General features: G+C 43.5%; 1 protein-coding gene across 2 annotated transcripts; it reads left to right on the top strand.

Moving 5' to 3' along the window:
• On the top strand, positions 1–23,901 carry LOC117764728 (fibulin-2-like). 2 transcript variants are annotated; one of them, XM_034590735.1, is made up of 18 exons: positions 2–132; positions 2,266–2,357; positions 2,446–3,713; positions 9,885–9,999; positions 10,872–11,001; positions 12,407–12,608; positions 13,385–13,603; positions 14,319–14,432; positions 14,940–15,041; positions 15,797–15,928; positions 18,694–18,831; positions 20,095–20,235; positions 20,372–20,500; positions 21,097–21,222; positions 21,629–21,745; positions 21,856–21,984; positions 22,403–22,526; positions 22,872–23,901. In XM_034590735.1, exons 3-18 carry the CDS (start codon positions 2,753–2,755, stop codon positions 23,227–23,229), a joined length of 3,237 nt encoding a protein of 1,078 aa, XP_034446626.1. In that variant the 5' UTR covers positions 2–132; positions 2,266–2,357; positions 2,446–2,752; the 3' UTR covers positions 23,230–23,901. The 2 variants fall into 2 exon arrangements, with proteins under 2 accessions (XP_034446625.1, XP_034446626.1); XM_034590734.1 differs by having other exon boundaries at positions 1–132; positions 2,266–3,713.

Genomic DNA, 23,901 nt, shown 5'->3' with positions numbered 1-23,901 from the left:
CCCCCTCCTCCGAAAAGAAGAGGGGATGAGGGCGCTCCCAGCAGCCTCCCAGGTCCGAGTGAGTCAGGGCACAAACTTTACGCACGAGTTTTCTCCCGGAGCGCAGCAGCACTGAAAGATCAGCGACCCAAGGTAGGAAACATAACTTTTTATGAACATAAACTGTACAAGTCATCGCACGAGTTAACGCACCGAGCATTTCGTTATCCACTTGACGAGTCCCACGGGACAGCTCGGGGGACAAATATTTAGATTACACTCTCTGTGATGTGGATTTAAGATTTTTGGATCATATTTATTTGAGATGTGTTTTAATTATGCTGCGTCAGGTTGTGACGTTACAACCCAGGGAATGAAATGAGCTTAATTCCTACATGTCTGATGCGAAGTTCACACGCTGAAGTCACATCGTCTTTTTTTCCAACACGCTGGGAAATAATTCACTGGCTGGATCATCAAGTGAAGCTGAAGTTTACAAGTGCGCACTTTTCAAGTCTTTATTTAATTCATTACTCGTCATTCAAATATTCAGGAATTGAATGTTCAACTTGTTCTACTCTTGGGTTGATCCACAAGTAATTGGTAGTAGTTGCACGTGTGTATGTAGGTGCGTGCGCGTGCCACCGTGCGTAAAAAAGGATAAAGGTCAGTTTTTTTGTTTTTGACAAGAAGGCACACAGTGGCTGTTGGAAATACTTTGCAGGTCATAACCTGATCTGAACAAACAACACCACAGACTCTTTTTTTCATTCACATAAAACAGACCTGTCAAGTTCGGGAAAAGCTCACACAGACCAGATGCATGTTCCTGATCACCTACTGGCTCCGTTCCTGTGTTCAATGTTCCTTTCACTTGCTCTGGATGTTACAGAGAGAGAGTTTGGGAACTTTGTGCTTTTTAACACTGTTAATGCATCATAGAAAGAAGACTGGAGCGAGATCTAGCATAATGATTTTGTGCCCACATGCACACAAAGACATCATTGATTCTCTAAATGGAGCTGAGGTGCAATTTGAGTTGTTCTGTGGCTTCGCCTGGATTATGAAAGAAGACAGGGCGACAGATGTTACATTTATTTTGATGAGCTTTAGACCATATTGGCGACCTCTAGATTTTTATTTTGACTTTCAAGTAGAAGCAGGAATGGTGGAAATAGATTTCCCCAGACAGATTCACTTAAAATAACCACCTTAGTTATAAGTCATGTACCTGAGTACCTCTACTGAAGCAGGATCTCTACAATTCCTGTTTCTGTTGAAGAAAACGTTATCTGTAAACAGCTGCTCTTCTTTTGGTGGGAATATTTTTCCCAGGGCATGGAGTTTAGGAAATGTTTGGGGAAATGTGATAACAAAAGAGGCTGCGGAAAGAGCACTGCAAATATTTAGACACATTTCAGAAGGAAATGTCTAGTTTGTCATGCAGATTTTGAATTAATCTGTAATTTTTTTTGGCATGAAATCTCACAGTCTCTTGGCAGAAATAGAAGCAGTGAGAAAAACAGGAAAAGTGAAATAAAAAACATCTGGTTTTCAATATTCTCTCCGTTTTGAAGTCGCATCACATAATCTCACAGGATGAAGTCTGTCACCTCATGACTGTGCGTGACAAGAAAAGAATAGCTACAGAAATCCAATTCATCCAATGCATTTATAGCTATATATGCTTTGTTTTACTTTATACATTATTCTGTGTCAGAGTTGATTACAATAACACCTCGGTTAATTCATGCAAAATGTTATTTCTGCGAGAGCACCTGAAACAGTTTCTGCCTCACCAGCTTTTCTTCAAACTGGACTCAAATGAATGAACAGTAATTGCACAACATCTCCACCAGATTCCCGGGGAAGTAGACAATTCTATGAGAATACACATGCTGCAAATAGATAACCCATATAAGCCTTTCTGTGCAGAACACAATCAACACACTGTTTCTGTAAGGCAAAGTATAATATTGTCGTAAAAGGGAGGGTTTGTTATTTCTTCTCTGTTTTTGTTTTTTTCGACAGCTGATGATTTTGTTGGGTTATTATTGTGCATATTTCCATCAGCCAGTCTGACTTATCAGTAAATTTCCATGTGCAATCAAATATAAATCACAGCTTTCATTCCCTTTAGTGCCAAACAAGTGGGCGTTGAAATGTGGTCAAATGTAAGCAGACAGGTTATTGAGTTAAAAATGTTTATTTTTGATATTAGCTCTGAAAAGCTAAAATAATGACCAGTTATTAAACTGCATCATTAACCACTGTTTACCTCCACAGGCTGAAAGATTAAATTATTTCTCATCTGGAGTAAAACTTTGCCAGAAGCGAAGATTACTTTGAGGAACTAACTTGGAATACTTCTTCTTTTTGTGTGTATTTTTTTAAATGCAAAATGAACATTCAGAAGGCGACGTTGTTTTTATGTTGGGTGACTCTGTGCATGGATTTCTGTCTCAGCCAGAAAGACTGCACAGGAGTGGACTGTCCTGTTCTTCAGAACTGCCTTGATACGGTTTTGGAGAAAGGTGCCTGCTGTCCCACCTGCACACAGACGGGCTGCACCTGCGAGGGTTACCAGTACTACGACTGCATCCAAGCAGGCTTCCGGAAAGGGAAAGTCCCACAGGGGGAATCTTACTTTGTGGATTTTGGAAGCACCGAATGCTCCTGTCCCCAGGGAGGAGGGAGAATAAGCTGCCATTTTATCCCGTGCCCAGAAATTCCCCCCAACTGCATTGATATTTTACAACCTGCAGATGGATGCATGCAATGTGGGCGGGTTGGCTGCACCCACGGCAGCAAGAAATACGACGCAGGACACTCTTTTCAGAGAGATCAGTGCCAGGTTTGCCACTGTCCAAATGACGGTGGAAGGTTAATGTGTTCACCGATCCCTGGCTGTGACCTTCGTAGGGTTAATAAGCCCATGGGTACAACCATTGAAAACAACAACCCCGTGAGAGACATTAGCGGTCGTCATGACGGCCAACAAACGAGTGCTGTGGAACCTCTCTCCAAGCTGGAAATGGGAAACACTCTGCCACTGTATAAGCAGGACCCACCCAGTTTTGGCACAGAGGATTATGACTACACACTGGTTGAGCCAACATCTCCCACAATCCAAGATCTGGCCCCACCGCTGGAGTCTCCTACAGTACCACCAACTCCTCCAGAGTCAAGCTCCACTGCCTTCAGCTCGCACGATGACAGGAGACATGAGACGAGAGAAAAACAGAAAAGCCCAACTCCAGCGAGCAGCGGAGAGGATGAAGTCACACACAACGTTGATCCAACCGCGACCGAAAAATCAACATTGCTAACAGCTACAACCACACAGAGAGTGACCACAGTGAACCACAGGCTGCCACAGGAGGTTGTAGAGAGGACCATTACACAAAACAGAGTGGTGCAGGACACTTTAAAAGACACAGCGTACACTGTCCCCGCTAACAAGGCGGGCAGGCACTTGGGCCATCACAAACGTAGTCAAGACAGTCACACCACAAATCATGGCAGCCCCGTTTCTGCCGGTAATAAGGGCCAAGGACAAGCCCCAGTGGAACACCAGCAGACACTCAGCAGAGAGGAGCAGGGCTCATACCCCACAGTCCAGTTCAGTCCCACCAGCAGGGCCCCGGTCCGGATGAGAGAGGATGACGATCAGCCTCAGAGACAGGCGCAGACCCTCCACAACTACCACTCTCAGGATGTTGGAGACTCGCAAGGTAAGTTTTACAAAATCCTGACCTTTTAAGATCAGCAGTGACATGAATCAGCTGAAAGCGGGTGGATTCAAATGAAATCTGAGACATAAAACCTTTTTGATTAATTCAGAGCCCAAATCAAAATACGTCACAATGAGTATGATATATGACCGAGTAATGGCTTGTGTTTGGCTGCTACGTTTTCAGAAGACATCTTCCTTTCCCTCCTCTCACATCCTGTCTTTTGAGCAAGAATTCATAATTACTCCATTCTTGCTGGCAGTGGTCCAGGAAAAACAATTATCTGTGGAAAGTCTGTTTTCCCCAGATAGCATTTATCCACCTTACTGAAGAGAAAATGACTATACTTAGTGTGGATTCATTTTCATGCAGTCAACTTGAGAGAATGCGATATTTATTTCTCCAGAGGTGTGCAATAGCAAGTTATACTGGTGAGACAGGTCCCACATTTACATTATTGTGTTTCTAATATGTCTAATAAATCCTGAAAGAGCAGCTGAAATTACGAATTATTCCCCCACTTTGCTCCAGCAAGGTTATTTGGGGTTTTACCTCCTGCCATGTTTTTCGTGTGATTAGCTGCATGTTCTCGAACAGGTCCATCCATAAATACTCATGGCATATACAGGCCAATATACTGCAGGCACTGGGATAGAAAGCAGATGATGAGGTGATTATTAAGATAAGTTACACTGCAAAGGAAACTATGAGATTTTTAAATTTACAAAATCTTCCCTATATTAATCTCATACAATGCCATATCCAAATTTTGGTTGCTTAAGCTGTAATGAAAAGTGTGATTTTTTTTGCATTTATAATAAGTGTTAATGATTTATAAACTTCCTGCCAAGGAAAACTCATTATTTTTGCCTTAATTTATAGCCCTAAGACACAAGGTAGTCTCACTTTTTTCCCCAAGTGAACTAAATTATGAATGAGTGAATGTATTAAACCTGTCGTTTCATCCTCGTCACCACTTTAGAGACTGAATTACTGAAGAAAAAATTAGTGGCATTTTGTTTTCCGCAAACCACAATCTGGCAGAGTGTATAGTTAACCTACTTTACAACACTCTGATTGTTGTTGAGACCTGTCAGGACTTTTCTCTCCTTTCAGCAACTGGCCACCACAGGTATGTATAGTACATGCATGCTGAATGCATACGTGAGGTATGTCTGTGGGAGTGAACTTCAGAGGCACCCGTCAATTTAATTCACCAGCGTGAATATAGGTTAGAAACTGGCAAAGTTAAAAAGGTTTGCCTCGACACCTTTTGTCAAAGATGACGTCTGTGAGCTGCTCTAGAAATTCAAATTATTTATTCAGGGAGAAAAAAAAAACAGATTTGCTTTGACAGACATCCTCAAAGGTTTCCCCACACGATCCATAAATGCATTAGGATGAAGTCCAACTATTCAAATCTAAGTTATAGCTTCACGGTGGAAGGTTTGAGGAGGATGGATTTTCCTCCAGGAATAATGAGCTCAGACTATCTGGTCGAGCTGCTCAGTTTGAAGGTTGGAATGACACTGGCAGGGTTCACTGGTGAAGGTCATTGGACAAAGTGAAGCTCTCCAAAGCAAATGACATGTTGTAGCACAGACAGGAAAACTCCAGCTGATAAGGCCCCTGACTAATGCCTGTTATCGCCATTAGCTGAGTCCGCCAAAGTTATTGGAAGAGGAAAAGAGAAATGTAAAATATCAAGCACACAACCATTTTCACCAATATAAATGAGTTGCCTTCGCTGTGGAACAAAGTCAATAACTACTTCTCATTAGGTCTCGCTCTTTCCAAGCAGATGCAGTGTGTGCGTGCTCAGGAGGGGGATGGGACTGTTTAGGCTTTCTCATGCCGGGCTGGACCTGGTATAGGATTTCGTGGGGGTTGTACCTGTGAGCGGCATAATACCCATGTGATGAATGAGACCACTGTTGTGGCTTGATTGCCAGACGCTACTCACTGCTCCCTCTCGAGCCGGTGTGATTACCCGTCTCCCGTGAGGCCGCCGGCTCCCCAATCTTCCTGGTAATCACCTCATCTGAGAAACACCTCTCCAAGCATGCTATTCTCAGCAACTTCCCTCCCTACTTAACCAACCATAATGTTGAACTGTACCAGAAGGATACTAGATGGGAATAAGTCGATATAACACACGGCTGAAGCATAATTACCATCACAAGCACTTGTTTTTTACCAACAGCACTGTTACAACATGCTGCATATGGGAGTGGGAAGTAGGAGATGTATAATTTTCCTTAGGATGAAACACAGGGTGAATTCCCCAGCGAGGGCCATGTGACAGTTCACTCCAGTGCACCACTCCTGTGAAGATTAGTTTGAAGAGCATAGATCATTCTGGTTAATCCAGGGTGCCTTCCGGGTCATTTCCAGGAAATGTGTCCCGTCTCCCATCTGCAACATGTCCTTAGTGAAAAACCGCCTGATCCACATGTCACCCGCACTTATAAATAAAAAAACATCTGCTCCAGAAGCAGGAAAACGCTCGTAAAAAACCCAACTGTGTAAGTAGAGATTGGTGATAAACTGTAACACAAAAACAGATATGCCTCTTGCACTCATCTAATAGCATTAAGGCAAAATCCAGCTGTATACAGATGTTTTCAGATCTGTGATACAAGCAGTCGTTCATGTTAGCTCTAAAAATGAAATACTGGAAACCTTTATGAAATATACTCGTATTTATGCTTCATTGAAATCATTTCTAATACGGAAAAACTATTCATTCTAATGGGACTTATGAAACTTAGGTAACTTCATTCCTCGGGTCCAAAGTCAGTATTTCTCCTGGCAAGAAATGAGCAAATTTCCTGTGTTCTGGTGTGTGAACAAACCCGGGAATAAATAAGGATTAATAAGGCAACGGGAATCAGGTTCAAATTACAGGACTGAGGAGAATAATTGGTCCGAGGCGTGCAGTGGGATACACTCTAACATGTTTAATATGCAAAACAAGTCTGTAATGCAGATGTTGCAATGCAGAAACTTCACATCACAAGGGTGTGCATGCCTGGGTGTGTCAAGGACATGCGGCATCTTTAGGAAACAAAAACTATAACTTGCAATAATTCAATACACCATTAGTGACAAGTCTGGACAGAGTGTGTTTTAGTGTTTCAGGTGATCCAGCCACAGAGAGGTGTAATTGAAATGGATGTTACCATTTAAAACCATCAAAAGACCCAGGCAAGCCTTCAGGGGCTTGCATCAACTATAACCCCAGCTAAGACAGCAAAAATGTGGATCACACGATTGTCGGCTTACAGTCTCAGTGAGATCAAGACAAAAGTTGTCAATAATTGAACCCCGGGATCAGCCGTTTTGGAAATGAAGTCATGGTGATAGCAGGAGAGGCCTCCCTGTTATGTCACAGCCAGCTGTTCTCGGGCAGTGATTATGTGTTTCAGAAGACACGATATCTCTGCAAGTACTCGTGTCGAAGGTGAGAAGAACACGGTTTCACTCCCTCCTGCACACACACACACACACATTCTTAAGCTTTCAGCATCAATCATCATGTTCAGCCACACGAGTCTGTATGCGGGGGACCCTCGCCGTGTGCTGTTATCCACATTGTCGGTCCTGTTCTCTCCAGCCCACCTGTATTGTAAATCACTGCCGAGTCCACAAAAGAAAAGATACATGAGCCTTCATTAGTGGCAGCACACTGCTTCATGACACCTCCAGGCATGTTGAGAGTTGCCCTTTTTTGTTGTTGTTCTAGTTCCATGTTTTCAGAGGGTGCGATGTCACCAGTTTTGGATTTGGACGAGAGAAAAGCATCTGGCGTCAATGCTAGTCTAATGGACAGATATAATTACAGGTCTGGAAGAGAAAGATGCTCCTCAGTCACATAAAGTGTATATTTTAGATCCCCCATGCGCAATAAATCAACTTGGCTAATTGATGCCATAAAGGCGATCTGGTTAGACTCAAGTATAACTGGGGCCAAGATGGTTCATCATTGTTTTCATCCCCAGTAGATAATTTGGTGAAACATAGTCTCTCTCCAAAGTCATTTCGTCCACTAAATGCTTCATAAACATAGTCATGAAGTGCATGTACTTTACCTCTGTATACATTCCACATTCTGGACGGACACATGGAGCAAATTTGTGTCCTCATAATGACAAGTGAACTGATACCACCTGGAGAAAATGAATAGGAAGCAAAGGAAGGAGGATGAATAATCGTGCTCTCTGCCTTTTAATATACAGTCACTCAGGCTGGAAGGGACTTGTTTAACTGCATGGCTGGCAAAGATGCTGTAGTTCTGTATGAAAGAGTCATTGTGCTTCTTCGAGGTTTAGACTTTCTCATTTCTAAACCTTTCAATTAAGCAGACTGCAGCCGTCATGCGCTCGGCTCTGAGTAACGGCTTTGATCTCAGTATGTATAGGTAAGTCGAGGAGAGATATTTCAACAAAAATAAATGTGGAAGTTAAAATGTGAGCGTGATCTTGGGTACTCTCACTCTCTGTGCTGTGTGTCATTGATTTAGAAATCCAATAAGATATTTTCTTGGTTCTTCCCTCTGTGCAGCCTCCACCCTCTTAAGGCTTACGCTGGAAAAGCCCACTAGAGATCAATCAAAGCTTTTAGAAGGTTGTTTGAATTACACAGTGCGTTGCAGTGTCAGTTGGTTCAGACTGACATACTGCAGGATGTCAAAAACTACACAATGAACTGACATGAAATTGAATACAGTCATTCCTGGTCCTCAATATGAAGTCTACTAACTAGGAGGATCTTTTTTTTCTGTTGCCACCATGAGGTTGAAATTTTTGGTTCTGAGCAAATGCTGAATGGAAATGGTGCAGACATTCAACCGCAAAAACACTGTCAGTTGCACTTTTAGTGTTTAGTGCTAAATAGAAAATGTTAGCATGCTACCAAACTAAACTAAGAATATAAACAAGGTCAAGATTACTTGATTAGCTTGATAAAGTTGTAATTGTAAGTCTGTTAGCATAAAGACATTAGCATTTAGCAATGTCAGCAAGCAGTTCAAAGCTGCTATCATGCATCTGTGCTAGACCCAGCAGGTGATTTGGGGTAAAGGTTATTGCCATCTCCTGGAAACCAAATTGACCAAAAACCCATTCCCATGATGGCCTGCCAATCCTGCTGCCCCCTGTGTGTGCAAGTGGACATCCTAAAGATCCATAGTTTCATTGTTAAAGTTGAAAACACTTTGCAATGTCAGGACCCAAATCAAAACAGGAGGTTAGACCAGAGACGTGATCAGAGGCACACCATCTGCAGCACCGGGAGAAAGCCTTCCCCTGTCGGTGACTGTTAAAAGTTCCATAAAGATTTTACTGTCCTCGGTTGGCAGACAGGATTCAGTATAAACTCGGTAAATAACGCTTTTACTGTCTGCCACGCTCACACCTCCGAGTAGATAGCCTCCCAAAATATAAACAAAAACATTGGATAATTTAATTTAAAGTCAAAAAGCTCAACACACACTTATGGTTCTCGATGACAAAAACATATTCTGTTTTGTGTACATGTAGATGTAAGAACATATTGTCCTTTGAGGTGTGACTTTCTGAGAAGTCATGAGTTGTCATGAGTTGTGTTCTCTACTGTAGCACAGGAGCCACAAATCAAAGCCGGAATGCACTGGCCTGTTATTGAAGGAACACATGTATTTTCCACTGGATGGTGTGTTTTTGCTTTGTCTGCTCCTTGACCCAGTTTGAAATGAAGTGCTAATGTGTTGCTCCTTCACTCCGCTCCAGCTCTGATTAGCCAGCATGAAACGAAAAGGGACAATTTTACTCTGAAGTTAATAGAGTCTGGTCTTTCATACCTCTGCCTGCCAATGAAAGTGAGAGCAGAGTCATGGAGTCCGAGAAGAAAAACACAGGTTGTACTTGCTATTCTCAACATGCAGTCACCAAAATCAGCTCGAAGTCTATTTCTGTGAAACAAGCCTTCCAGGGAACATGAGATTTAGTTGCTCTTCAAATATCCTGTTGCCACATTATACAGCATCTCACTGATGTGATTTTCTGATGGTGTAACTGTCCTGTTCCAGTTCAATTCACATTGTAACCATTATTTCATGTGATTCCTCTGAAACGCTGGCATTTTACTGAGTGGGGATAAATCTGGATCTGGGTGTTTTGTGTTTCATGGCAGTGTCTGCCAAAGAGATGGTGAAGACTTGCTGTGAGACAGGGGAGAAATGGGCTTCAGCTAATGGTCACTGCAACAACATGGAACCACCTGCAGGAGATAGACACTCCATCTGCTGGTAAGGCCATTATTAAAAAAGCAGGGTATTGTTTTCGACCCTGTGCGTGTGTGTACTTGTTTTTGTTATCTCTTTAAGCCCTTTTCCAGCATAAAACCTGACCTTGTCAGGACCAGTAGACCTCATGGGGACCAAATCCCAGTGCCAATGAGGCCATATTTCTGAGGTCCTTGTTAAAGTTATGGATATGATGTGAATTGTGGTTAGGTTAAGGTTTGGGTTAAGCATAAATTGGTCATGATTAAGTTGAGGGATAAGAGTTTGGTTAGGGTGTCCACATGGATTTAAGTCAATGGTAAGTAACAAGGATAGCTGCGCAACCTTGTTAGGACTTGTGTTTGTGTGTGTGTGTGTGTGTGTGTGTGTGTGTGTGTGTGTGTGTGTGTGTGTGTGTGTGTCTTGAATTACTTCAATATAAAGAAGATAGTCTTGTCCGACTGGGGTATTGCACAGTGCGTCGCCCTTCTGGTGCTTTTCATTTATCTCAGTTCTCGTAATTTAATCACACACACTGTAAATCATCTTCAGTCAAAATGTAATTTACTGTCGATCTTTCTAACTGGACTTAACAAGCTAAATTTAAAGATATATTACACTATGTTAAATGTGCATTAAATGTTCATCTTCACTCACAGTTAAGTTCTCTTTTCTCTGGAAACACTGAATGGTCCCCAGAGGTTCTACTTATAAATTATTAAAATTTCAATCGTATTTCCCCCTCTATAATTAAATTCATAGAAACTTGAAGCAGTTCAGTCAGGGTCAGTATCAGCTCTCATGGGAAGAGCTGTCAGCCCACTTGTAGTTGTAGGGCCACAGCTGTAATCCAAACACTTCTGCACTTCTCTCTAATGTTTCCCTCCCTCTGCCAGGACTGCTCAACAACAATGCTGCCGCAGCTCCCTGGGAGAGAGCCGGTGTTTGGCTGGAATGAATGCAGCGCGAGGAGGGAGTACGTGTGAAGAGGATGCCGGCGATAAATGCAGGATCGATTCCTATAAAGCAAGTATCTGTGATGAGATGCCACGGCAAAGGGCAAACTGAGTTCACTGGGTTCACAGCCAAACCTAATGACCATTTCTAACTAAGCCTAATACGGTCGCAGTTAGCGGTTGAAATTATATTAGTCAGTTAAGAATTGAAAACATGTGTAGGTGGTATTTTTCTGTAGCCGTCTGACTAACTCTCCTCTGAGGATTACTGCTGCAGTGCCAGTTCTCTGTTATTTAATTACCTTATTTAATTTAGACAAAATGATTTAAGTCCAATTACAACCGAAGAGTCCCACAGTCCTGATGCTTCAGTATCTTCAAAGCAGGCCTCAGCAGTTTGAACTGTCAGATGTCGGGCTTGTCTGAAGCCGTGGAAACATGAACGAATAAGTAATGTGGTAAAACAGTAGCAGTGGGAGTATTTTTTTTTTTACTGTTCAAGTTGTAGTGACATGTAACTCTATCATGCGTGACTCTGCTGCGTTCGTCATGAATCTGAAAACCACTCGTTTGCCGTCTTGACCTGTGTGTTGCAGGATACTTACTCACCCACTCCGAGGCCCTTTAGCGGTATGGGGTCATATTGACTTTATGCCGCAGTGCAGCTGTTAAATATTGGCTTTCACCACCTTTCTGTGGGACCCCTGTAGATTTAGTAACATTATGCCATCTATAACCACGCCACATCACAGCGGCCATTACTACAGTTTTATGTTTCACCGTGCCCCATGTTCTCTCAGAGGTGATCTCGCTGAGAGCTACAGGGAAACAGAGCGAGAGCCTGTGAGCAAGAGGACACTTGTCTTATATCAAGCCTTGTAACTAAAGATGGAGCCAACGAGACAATAATAACATGTGGATGTAAGTAATGTTTAGTTTGGTGTGTTACCAATGCTAACACCTGCCAATTAGCACCGAGAACAAAGTATAGCTCAGCAAATTATTGAAGTAATGATGCCGTTTGATGAGAAGTCACGTGATCACCAAAGTTTTTACCGTTCATCCTGAAGGAAACATGAATGGAAAACAAATTTCATAGTTGCTTTGATTTGAGTCAAAACCTCAAAAGTCAACCTCATGGTGCCGCGAGAGGAGAAGTCACCAAAAGGATCAGCAAGGTCGTTACGGTTCATCCTCTGGGAACCATGTGTCAGTCCGTCTCATAGATGTTGTTTGTTGTCATGAGTCGAATCAAATTTCTCAGCAATCCATCCGATAGAGAGACATCTCAATGCAAGACAATGTCAGCCTCAGGGTGGCACTAGAGGGCGACAAGGGAGTCACTGAAGGCAGCTATCTCCTTCCTCTGCAGGCCAAAGCGTTGGGATAAAAGTTTTTTTTAAAGTATCCTAGCCACTCTATAGACGTGCACGATCCAGGAATACGTGTTAAGACTGTAACCGTGTGTCCGACAGGAGTGCTGTGGCTGCTGTTCACTGGGGCTGCAGTTTCGCAGAGAGGGACATCACTGTGAAGCCCACCACTACCTGGGTTACCACTGCAGACACGTCTTTCTGAACTGCTGCAAGGGGGAGGAGCACACGGCCGGGAATCAAGATGGCCGGCACACTGTCCGTGAGAGGCCCACCCAAGTTTCCAGTCCGCCACCCAAAAAAGGTACACTCAATAAACACTCGCACTCATGGACAGACAATCTTGAAATGTACGTTTCAAGCCGAGGAGGGGGATGTAATGCACACCGGTGAACTGCCAGGGGAGAGAACTGATTTATAACAAAGGCAATCAATTTTCTTTATAGTAGCTGTTAAGAGGAAGCAAAGTTCACCCTTCGACTGTAACTCTAGGAAATCGTACTCATGTTTGCCCGCATGGAGTTACATTCACTTCTGTTTCAGGAAACCACTTTATTATGTGAAGTGCTCTTGTAGTGATTCAGTGTGGCTGCTTTTTTCTGCTCTTAATTCACCTTGCAACAGTTTTGTTAGTGATCAGCCGTGGAGTCACGAGTGATCTGGAACCTTGCATCAAAATGTTTTATACTTTTGCGGTAACTTGGTTTAACCATCACCATCCCTTCCCATGAGGTTTTATACTGCTCAAAATGACACATCAGAAATTACCAGTAACAGAAATACAAAGGCAAAAATAATCATCACAATACTATTTTGTTATTCCTTGTGTTCCCATCAAGGGAAGTGCATTGCAAACTTATTTAGTATATGATATTATATGATAGTATTTTAGTGTGTGTCAATGGTGGATGCTATGTACTTATCTAAGTAAAAATATGACAATAAAAGAGAAGTCCTATGTATCATTTCTGCCATTGGGTCTTCCCTGTAACTGCAAAAGCAGTTTTTCCTTTAGGGACATTGATAAAGCTATTTTATGCAGTTATCCATATCATCAGCCACTCTCTCCATGCGCTGCAGTATCTGACAGCCCGTACCCCAAGGAGGCCTTCTCCATCGGCGAGGAGAGGGATGTGGAGAACGCAGTGGAGGGTCCTGTTGAGGTGGAGGACATGGACGAGTGCCTGATATACGAAGGCAACATCTGCCACCACAGATGTGTCAACACGCCCGGCTCCTTCCGCTGCGAGTGCTTCCCTGGATACGTGCTGCAAGAGGACGCGTTCACTTGTGCACAAGGTAAGGTGGAGCCCCGCCGGAATTATTTCATGACGCAGTTCTGCCAGCAGGTATTTCCAGAGATGGCCTTGCACAGGAAAGCAACCCTCTGTGCCATTTTGCTCTTTGAAACGTGATTTACAGTCTGCGGTCCCGTCAGGAAGACCCCATTTTGTCGTAATTTCTCTACACATTCACAGTGTATTATTTTCCTGGTCTGTTTGAGTTCCTTCCTGTCTGCAAGGCCTGATACTGCCTAATAATAGTTAACGCTAACATCCCTTTCCTGGAGTGACAGCCCTGCTCCTAAAATCACTTCTCTTTTGTAGTCAAAGAAAAAATGTCTTCTCCCTCCATTTGAAAGTTTTTCTCCACCCAAACTAAAAGCTGAAGGTTTGCCCAGATGTGTTTTCAGGTGACGCCGTGCACCAGGTTTTAATCGACGGTGGCTTTCACCAACACGAGCCTGTTTCAACAGGATACTAATGTCAGAGCTCTCAGCAAATTACAGTGATGGGGCTCGCGAATAAAAAACCCAATGTTTGTCTGCAGGCAATGTTTTTTCCTGTCTCACCTTCACTGCTATCACAAATGTTATCTATGAGCCTTATGTCACTGGAGGAAGATGCAGGAGCTGCACATTCTCCAACTGAGGCCGCAGCAGATGTGGAGCTTGAATCCTGGATCTACGCTGTCATACATCGCTCCCCTGATGAACTTGTTCATGTTTCTGCAGAATCGGTGGACGAGGAGAACAGACTGAAGGAGGATGACAGAGCAGCAAAGGAGCCCACCTCGCCACTTCCCTCGCCTCCCTCCCACGCCACTGTCCCAGTCGACCCCTGTGAAGGTTAGACACACGCCGCAGGGCCGTCAGCTCCCGATGAGCACTTTCATTCATCCGCACAGCTTAATCAAACGGGAGCGCTCATCTCGATGTTTAGAGGAGAAGCAGGCGCGGGCTGATACGGATTGACATGTTATTATTTCAAACTTACCATTTCCATAAAACGTAATTGTGCTGCAAATGTCAAACACAAGCGGGGAGATGGTATCAAAGGCTGGTTTGATTTCAGCATTGTCCACTTCACGTCTTAAATAATCAGCGCACGGACACATTTAGTTTCTCTTGTTTGGTTTCCATGACACCGGGGTGGAGGTCCAGCTCACTGTGGGCCAAAAGTAGGAAATACTGTGAGCAGGTCAGGGGATCGACCTGGAAAATGGAAAATGAGCTAATGGCAATGCAGTAACAAGTGTTTTCCGTGTCCCGCGCAGAACAACAAAGCTCTCTCTGTTTGACCATATATCGAATTTATATATTTTCTCTGACCTCACTATACAGTATTATTTCCAGGAAACAGCCCCTGTGAGCAACAGTGCACCCCAGTGGGTGGACGGCCACAGTGCTCCTGCTCGCCAGGATTCTCCCTCAGGGCCGATGGACGCTCCTGTGAAGGTAAGAAACCCTGTTATAATGCAACCGTGCCGGGTAGCACCTGGACATTTTGTGCATGTGATGGAGGGCTTGACAATCCCGGCCCTCATCTCCGTATTCATTTTCAGCCAAAAGGAGTTTGGTTCCAGTCGAGGAGAGTTTCTTGGCGAGACTGTCTGCTCCTGATCTGTCTCTTTCTCTGATCAGCGCCTCTAGATTTGCAGAGGAGATACAGCCCTAATCCCCTTGACTCTCAGCAGCACGCCGAGTTGCACACAAGAAAGAAAACACAACTGGAATACGCTGTTTTCTATCAGAGGGATTATCCCAACTATCCATGCATTGTCACCGTCTGCGTACCACATGTGCTCCTTTATTTCAACGCCACTCACAATGGCTGTGTGGTTATCATGAGGCTGATCAACTATTTTGCTCTATTTTGCTGTCTCGCCGGGGATTTATCTTTAAGTTGAGCCATAACCGCTGGTCTGTCTCCTGCTTGACAGTAGCCAACTGTGACTCAAGGAGCAGTCGAGTGTGGTGACAAATTTCTCATTGTGTGGAAGTTATACCCAGTGGCTCTGCCCCTTTAACTCTCCCCCAGAGGAAGGTGTGACCTGTCCCCCTTTAATCTGCTCCTTGCTGCTGACTGTTACACTCACACTCACATGTCCTTGTCTGCTCTTCATTCATCCAGCATCCTCTGCTCCCTTTAATTCTCTTTCTTCTCACTCACACATTTGTCTTTTCTTCTTCTTTTTTTTTAAAACATCCAGATATAAACGAGTGTTTGTCCGTGCACGCCTGCCAACTGGATGAGCTCTGCGTGAATACTGCTGGGAGTTACATCTGTCAGAGACTGATCACCTGTCCCCCGGGATACCACATCAACAATGACATATGTGAAGGTACACCTCACCTCCTCAGCACTAAGCAGCATCCAAGTGTTCACTTTCAGCCACAGCGTAAATACCAGTAGAAGAGTGTTTGTGTTATTTCGCGCTCACAATGCAAGGAAACCAGGTTGTGCAGGCAAACAATCGCTTTTACTTCTAAGTATTGAAAATGATTTTTTTTCCCACATCCAGTGATTATGTAATTTTACATGCGAGCACACTGACAAGAGGGAATAATGAGAAATGTGACTCCAGAGAGTGACTTCCATGGTGTTTGCTCGCCATTAACTCTCAGTCTGCAGAGCTGCCTGGCGCGTCCTTACGGGTGGTGCCCAACTTTCAGATGCAATAGTAAACCTCCCGATACATCTCATTATTTCCATGCACCATAAATTGTTCCTTTCTAGAAGTCTCATTCACGAAGCAGCAGTGGCAGCGTTTTCTTTGAGATTTGGCTCATTTACGGCTCCTTGTGACACGTAAAGAATGTTCAATCAGGCAAAATGAGAACTTAACAAGGGCGTATGTTTAGCGGGACGCCTCCGAGCAGCTGCCACTTCAGGAGATCAGCACAGTGAGAGAAAAATACATCTTTGTGCTGTGCTACCTATCCCTGTTCGTGGACTTCTAAGAGACTGTAATGAAACTCTCCCATCGCCTCCTCTCACAAATGAAATTAAATCACCACGCCGGGAAGAACTGAATTGTCTTCCTCTCCCTTGTCTAAATAAAATGCCTCAGTTAAGAGCAGGAGTTTATTGTGCAACCTTAACTCGATATTCAGTGTCCTCCTTAACACGATAGTGCATATACTCGCAAAATCTGTGCAAGCTAGTCCAGTTGATTGTCTTTCAATTCACGATTACAGTAAATAAAAATAACTGGTAGTAGAGCGGCTGTGGCCCAGGAGGTAAAGTGGGTTGTCCACTAAGCAGAAGGTCGGTAGTTCAGTCGCAGAAGTGTCCCCGGGCAACATGCTGAACCCCAAATTACCCCTGACTGATGTACTGACAGTGTATCAATGGTGTTTGTTAGAAAAACTGTCGTGTATAGAAGCGCTGTGTATATGTGACTTGTACTATAAAGCACTTTGAGCGGTGGATAAGACACAACGTTATAAATACAGTCCCTTCATCAGAGTAAAGGCAACATATACAAAATATTTGCTGAAAAAGATATAGTCAACAGCTAACTCAATAACTCATGGCAGCATTACACTTCCTGTTCCTCATCAAAAGCACATTAAAGACTATTAACAATGGCATTTAGACAGTGTATATCTCTACCCAGGCCCAACAGTCCCCTTATTAAACCACATTTAAATTCACTCGATCCAGATTGTAAATTTCACAGGAGTCAATTTGCAGAACAAATGAAATCCCTGTAAATCTTTCATCTACTCTATATACATATGTATATATAATAAACGTATGGATAAGGAGGTAAAGTGATAAGCCTTTAAATAAAGGCAGTGGAATCATGGAAATAAAAGACAGGCCTGAGTTCACGGGGTTAAGTTCTCCCTGTGTGTTAACTCTTTGACCTTCCCTGGTTCCTTGAGCTCCTTCCCCCTCACTGGAAGCTCACTGCCAGTCTCCCACACATTTCTTCTGCTTCCTGGCTTTTCTCTCTCAGTCTCTCTCAGTCAGGTGTCAGGCTCACTCAGCTCCTGCCGACTCTGCCAGGCTTGTGTGAGGAGCAAGATGCTCAATCACTGTGTGCTGTTTAGAGACTACTGTATCCGCGGGGCTCTCTGCCAGAGCTGGTTATGGCCTCTACGCAGCAATTATGCTGGTGAAAACCTGCAAACCTGCTTGAAAACATAAGATACTCATGCATTATGCACACACACAAACACACACAAATATGCACATTACTTTGTGTTCTTTCAATACTGCGATGTCCCTCCTGCGTTGGTTCATACTGATGGAAAGGATGTAAATCCCTCAACAGACAGGTGTAGAGGACTCTGGGGGAGTGGACTGGAGAGTTTGCACACGACGCGATTCCTGCTGGTTTCACTCATTAATCTGAATCAGATCAGAATCATAATTTGAAGGTCTCAACCTTTTATGTTATGATTTAACCCTTAAAACTGAACTGAATTGTATACCTTTTATTTTAGTTCGTACATTTTTTGCCAAGGATTTTGAGAAGCACTTTGTAACCTTGTTTAGATAAGTGCTATACAAATACATTTATTATTGTTATTGTTATTATTATACAAGGTTGGTCAATTGGGTTTTGTTACCGTTGCTCCAACCACAAGTAGAAATATATAGAGACCAAGACAATACAAATAACAGAAATACAAAATATAGACTTCAAGAGTTTGCATTATAATACATGTAATGTAATGTAAATGAAGCTGAATAAGGAAAGAAAACAGTAGGCCCCATTTTGGCTGAAGGTAATTTATGTCCCTGCAGGTTGAGATAAATCCATCTCTTAATCTTGAAATGAACTGTTGTTCAGACCTTTAATTTATACCAAGAGTGATTAACACAGATAAGTTCTAATGCAATTATTTCAGTCTTGATAAACCTCTGGAGTATTGACGAGGACAGCGTCAAGATAAGAAGCAGAGAAAGTGAATCACTGCACAATCTGCCATTTAACCACAGTGCCATCCAGTGGTGAACTGTGATATCACATGCATGCGTTGAGTTAACCTGCAGTAGATTATTAAACTGTTTTGATAAATATTCAACAGCCTGTTTTGCAGTTTAAACACTTCCTCGTTCCTCAACAGATCATTTATTTGTCTTCTACCACAGATATCAACGAGTGCGAGCAGAGGAGCCACAACTGTGGGTTCGGATTTGAGTGTGTGAACACGGAGGGCTCGTTCAGGTGCAACCCCAAACCTCACTGTCCTGTGGGCTTTACCCATGATGCACAGGGCAGCTGTATAGGTAAGAGGAATTACTGTCTAAATGAGATGTTTATATTATTCATAATTTCCCTTTAGCACTGTTTGCAAAGTTTCTCAGTCTTTGGCAAGAGCTGGAGAACAGAATGCATCAATTTGTTCCCTCATGGATTGCATAATTTCTTCTCACTGATACAGGAAATAAACTCATAAGATGTTTGTTTGGTATAAAAAACAACTGGCTGTAAAGAAAACTCTTCATCCTACCACCTATATCAACATGTACACACACAACAGATAAAAAAAAGTGCCGCTAATCACAAACCTAGACACTTTTAAAACCTATAAACTTAATAAACCACTAAATGTGTTATTGCTAGTAAATATATAAATACATAAACAACTGGAATGGCACTCAGTAGAGCGCTAACCCCCAGCAGGGCCCGGCGGTCCCATCAAATTCAATCAAGCTGCACCAAATTTCATACATGCATAGATATCAGTTCTGTAAATGTTCATGAATTGTTTCCAGGGGAGATTGTGAAAACTTTGAAAAACTCGCCTGTTAAAGAACTTGAAAGAAAGTTCCTGGATCTGCTCCCTGATATGGATCCACTCCGAAATGTACCAGGTTCTTCTCTGATCCATGTCACATCCTTCCAAGTTTTGTGGAAATCTGTTTAGTTGTTTTTTACGAACAAACAAGCACACAAACACTATTAAAATACAGAGGTAATAAGGGGCATACAAAAGCATTAAAGCAGCTGTGTTTGCATTACAGTCAGTGTTGTGTTGGGTTGTGTAGATTCCCTATCTGTTCTGCAGCGTGCAGGTGAATCGGCTGCAGGGACACAGGGGTTAAATGCCACACAGACAGGAGATCAGAGCGGTTGCTGTTAGGGGCTGCAGAGGGGTGGATAAAAGCCAATCCTCTGTCCTCCTCCAGTACAAACTGATGCTGTGGAATTAGCCCCCAGGGGCAGGAACTGGGGCATGTCGAGGCAGCCGACACCACTGTAAGAGGAGTGTAGAAGAAATGCTCTGAGAAATGAGAAAATGGAGAAAATGTCACAGACACACACACACACACACACACAACAAAGTTATCCAGGGGAGCGCAACTGTGTGATGTGTGTTCGCTTTGAAATGTGTGGCAGAAGAAGAGCTGCCCCCCCCCCCCCCCCCCTGGTCTCTCATACCCTGCCTCTGTGCCGTTGGGTCTTTCCTCCTCTTCCATCTTTCTTCACCTTTATCTCACTGCCTGTGTGTGTCTCTCTCTCTCTCTTTCTCTCTCTCTCTGTACCAGACATTGATGAGTGTGCTGCTGTGGCCCGGCCGTGCAGCCCAGCGTTTAACTGCATCAACACAGCAGGATCCTACACGTGCCAGAGGAAGATCATATGTAGCCGTGGTTATCACGCCAGTCCTGATGGATCGCGATGTGTTGGTGAGACCATACACGAAACATACTTTTGGACACTGCCAGCAGTTTATTTTTCTCATGCCCCGATATAAAAACAACAAATATTATAAATGATAGTGTTTTTTCCCCCTTTCTCTTCACATTCACGTGTGTCTCATAGACTTGGATGAGTGTCAGAGCAGCCTGCATCGATGTGGAGAGGGCCAGCTGTGCCTCAATCTGCCTGGTTCCTATCGCTGTGAATGTCAAACAGGCTACCAGTATGACTCATTCAGGAGGACGTGTGTAGGTATGTTGGCCGACACACACGTCATCCCACGTGGCTCAGCAGCAAAGTTTCAAAAGAACAAAACTGGAGCTTTTTTCTGTTCTTTTTCTTCGTCCCACTCTCCTGCTCATTCTGTTCTCTCCTTCCTCTTCGTCCTTTTTCTCACACTTACTGTACAGCTACCTCTTCTTTGTCTGCCCACTCTGCTGCTCCTGTTTATTATTCTGCGGTGGCAGTGCTGCTGCTGTTTCTCAGCCTCGGCTGCTGGCTCCTGCAGGAGCTACAGGGCTACCAATCACGTCTCCTGCCGCAGAGAACTCTGTTCTGCCCCTGCTGCTGCTGCTGCTGCTGCTTCTCCCTCTGTTTGTGATTCACTGTGTTGTGACTCTCATAATAATGGACTCTGCTCAAGTGTTTAGACTATCAGCAGGCAGCTGGTGTGCTCACATCGCACTCTCATCGACTCACATCGGCACACAAACATGCACAGGCACGCACACGTATACAAACCCACACATGCTTGGCTACACACATGCACTCGCGCACATGGGTGCAGACGAACACAAAATGCAATAGACACTATACAGATGTGTAATGATGCTGCTTCTTCCTCTCAGATGTAAACGAGTGTTGGCGCTACCCGAGCCGTCTGTGTGCTCAGACCTGTGAGAACACCCCAGGCTCCTATGAATGCTCATGTACCTCTGGCTTCCGCTTATCCGGCGATGGCAAGAGCTGTGAAGGTGTGTGTGTCTTTGTGTGTCTGTGTGTGTTAATGTCCGTGTCTGTGGGTGTGTGTACATCCATGTGAGCATGTTGATGCATGTCATTGTATTTTTTTGTGAATTTGCACGTGAAAATATGCCTGTGGGGGTGTGTGTGTGTGTGTGTGTGTGTGTGAGGTTCTTACACTGGGCTCATATTAAAGCTGACCACTGTACAGCTTATTGCTGAAGAGGCCTGGTTGTTAGAGGTGTAACTGTATTATATTGTTTATCATGATGCTGTGCCCTCAAGCACAAACCAGTAAAAAAACGTAATTGGCTTAATAACGACATCTTGTTTATACGTTGTGTTAAAACCATTGAAAACCCCTCGATCAAATGGGTTGTGACAGTGATGAGCTCTAACCTCTCGTCTCATCTCCAGATGTCAATGAGTGTTTGTCCAACCCGTGCAGCCAGAACTGTGCCAACATCTACGGCTCCTACCATTGCTACTGCAGTCAAGGCTACCACCTCAGGGAGGATGGACACAGCTGCGAAGGTGCTGTTCGCTCTGTTTATACATCACTAACCTCAGATCTGTACCACGCTGGTGTTTGGGCCAGTTCATGAATCAGTCTCACGGTGATTTATTTCCTTCTTGCCTCTCAGACATCGACGAGTGCTCCCAGAGCATCGGACACCTCTGCACCTACAAGTGCGTGAACGTTCCCGGCAGTTACCAGTGTGCTTGTCCAGAATACGGCTACACCATGTCTCCAAATGGACGCTCCTGCCGAGGTGAACCCCCCCCCTCGCAAAACAAAGAAATAAAACCTATCACACTCTGCACTCTCATTGCTGTATAGAGAATATTCCTCAGCGAGTTCTGCTATGAAATAGATTTTAAAGAATGGCTCTGCAGCCGTTTAACTGTACGCAGTGTGTATGGTAATTGTTGCGCTCAGATAAATATAATCGGTTCTTTCACAGTGGCTCAGTAATAACACAGTCTATAAAACTTTATTGGCCTAAAAATCTTGTCTCACTAATTTTTAATTTTTTACTTGGGCAGTTTTGCTCCCCGCAAGGACCACTTTCTGTCGTACATGTTTCAACAGCGGGGCTTTTCCTCAAAGTTCAATTGTCCCGCGAGTGACACACATTCCCTTGTCTCCGGGCGGTTAAGCAGTGCTTGTGAATTAACTGTGTGTTTTAGATATCGATGAGTGCGCCACGGGGGCCAATAACTGCTCGCTGGCTGAGACCTGCTACAACATCCAAGGAGGATACCGCTGCCTCGCCCTCAGCTGTCCAGCCAACTACCGCAAAGTGTCTGACACGTAAGTTCAGGCTCCAGATTAAAACCTGCACCGATTGCACAATATGATAACTCATTGACTTTCGTGTTGTGTCTTTGTGATTAATATGCGATGGATGATTTTATGAAGAATTCATTTTTTGAGATTTTGCTTTTTAAATGTGGTTTCATAAGGGGACTGTTGAGCCATGCTGAAGGTATGCATGCTACCAATGTAGTTATCACTGTATTTGGAGATATTTGATTCATACATGTTTTAAATACCATGTAGAAGCAGCTGTCTTTGTAGCTGTAAGGATAAATATCTCAAAGTATGGCTATATTCAGGGTTATAATAGTTTCTTCTCTTTATGTCTGTAACACGTAGGCGCTGTGAGCGGATCAGCTGTCCCAACTACCTGGACTGTCAGAACTCGCCTCTGAGAATCACCTACTACTACCTCAGCTTCCAGTCCAACATCATCATCCCCGCGCAGATCTTCCGCATCGGACCCTCGCCCGCCTACTCCGGAGACAACGTCATCGTCACCATCACGCAGGGGAACGAGGAGAACTACTTCAGCACCAGGAAGCTGAACGCCTACACGGGGACCGTGTACTTGCACCGGCAGGTCGAGGGTCCCAGGGACTTCCTGCTGAACGTGGAGATGAAGCTGTGGAGACAGGGGACCTTCACCACTTTCCAGGCCAAGATCTACGTTTTCATCACTGCCAACCCGCTCTAACAGCTGGAGCTGAACATGGACCTTACAGCTCACGAGGACTTTTCATATCACTGTTTGACAATGTCCTAAGATATGCCCCTGTCTGTCCAGATTAGTTTAATCCTTCTTATGTCCAGTTGAAACTTTGCTGTAGAGTAGTGATGTGAATGTATGTGTCCGTTTCTGTTTCCGCTGCATAAATACCTTGTATTTCACACTTGAACTAGAAGAAACATTCAACTAATTTACTTTCCTAAGAAAAGACATTCCTTTTATCAGCTTTATCAAAACTGTAATACAAAATAACACGTATAGAGATACAAGGATATTTATGACACTGCAAGAATGACATTTGTTGCCATTGTACTGATGATCTCACCCAAATGTGAGTAAAATATAAAAAAGTATTTTTCTGCTTCCGTCGTCCTGTTATCAGATGAGTAATTTAAAAACTATCCTGAAACCAAGAGAAATAGTTTTGTTAGAGTTTCAATAACAGTGTCTGAATGACGTTGTCTGATTTTATCCTGCGCTGCTGTTTTTGTTTTGTCTTCGAAAAAAAACTAATTTAACATTACTCTACATGTTGTATTTTTATATATATATATCCTGTAATCACACACGTAATAGATGGATGTATCATATTTTTATGCTTGATTTGTAAGGTGAAAAGTATTTTAGTAAAATATATAT

The sequence above is a fragment of the Hippoglossus hippoglossus genome, chromosome 7 (genome assembly GCF_009819705.1).
Source record: "Hippoglossus hippoglossus isolate fHipHip1 chromosome 7, fHipHip1.pri, whole genome shotgun sequence".
NCBI classification, from domain to species: domain Eukaryota; kingdom Metazoa; phylum Chordata; class Actinopteri; order Pleuronectiformes; family Pleuronectidae; genus Hippoglossus; species Hippoglossus hippoglossus.
The sequence above is the reverse complement of the archived record's forward strand: the minus strand, read 5'-3'. Positions and strand labels throughout refer to the sequence as shown.

What these genes read in the sequence shown, in the direction of transcription:
- LOC117764728 (XM_034590734.1), top strand. Translation starts at nt 2,381, where the DNA reads ATGAACATTCAGAAGGCGACGTTGTTTTTATGTTGGGTGACTCTGTGC. An exon ending in GCAGGATCGATTCCTATAAA is followed by an intron (nt 11,002 to 12,406) that starts GCAAGTATCTGT and finishes TGTGTCCGACAG; the next exon opens with GAGTGCTGTGGCTGCTGTTC. An exon ending in CAGTCCGCCACCCAAAAAAG is followed by an intron (nt 12,609 to 13,384) that starts GTACACTCAATA and finishes CATGCGCTGCAG; the next exon opens with TATCTGACAGCCCGTACCCC.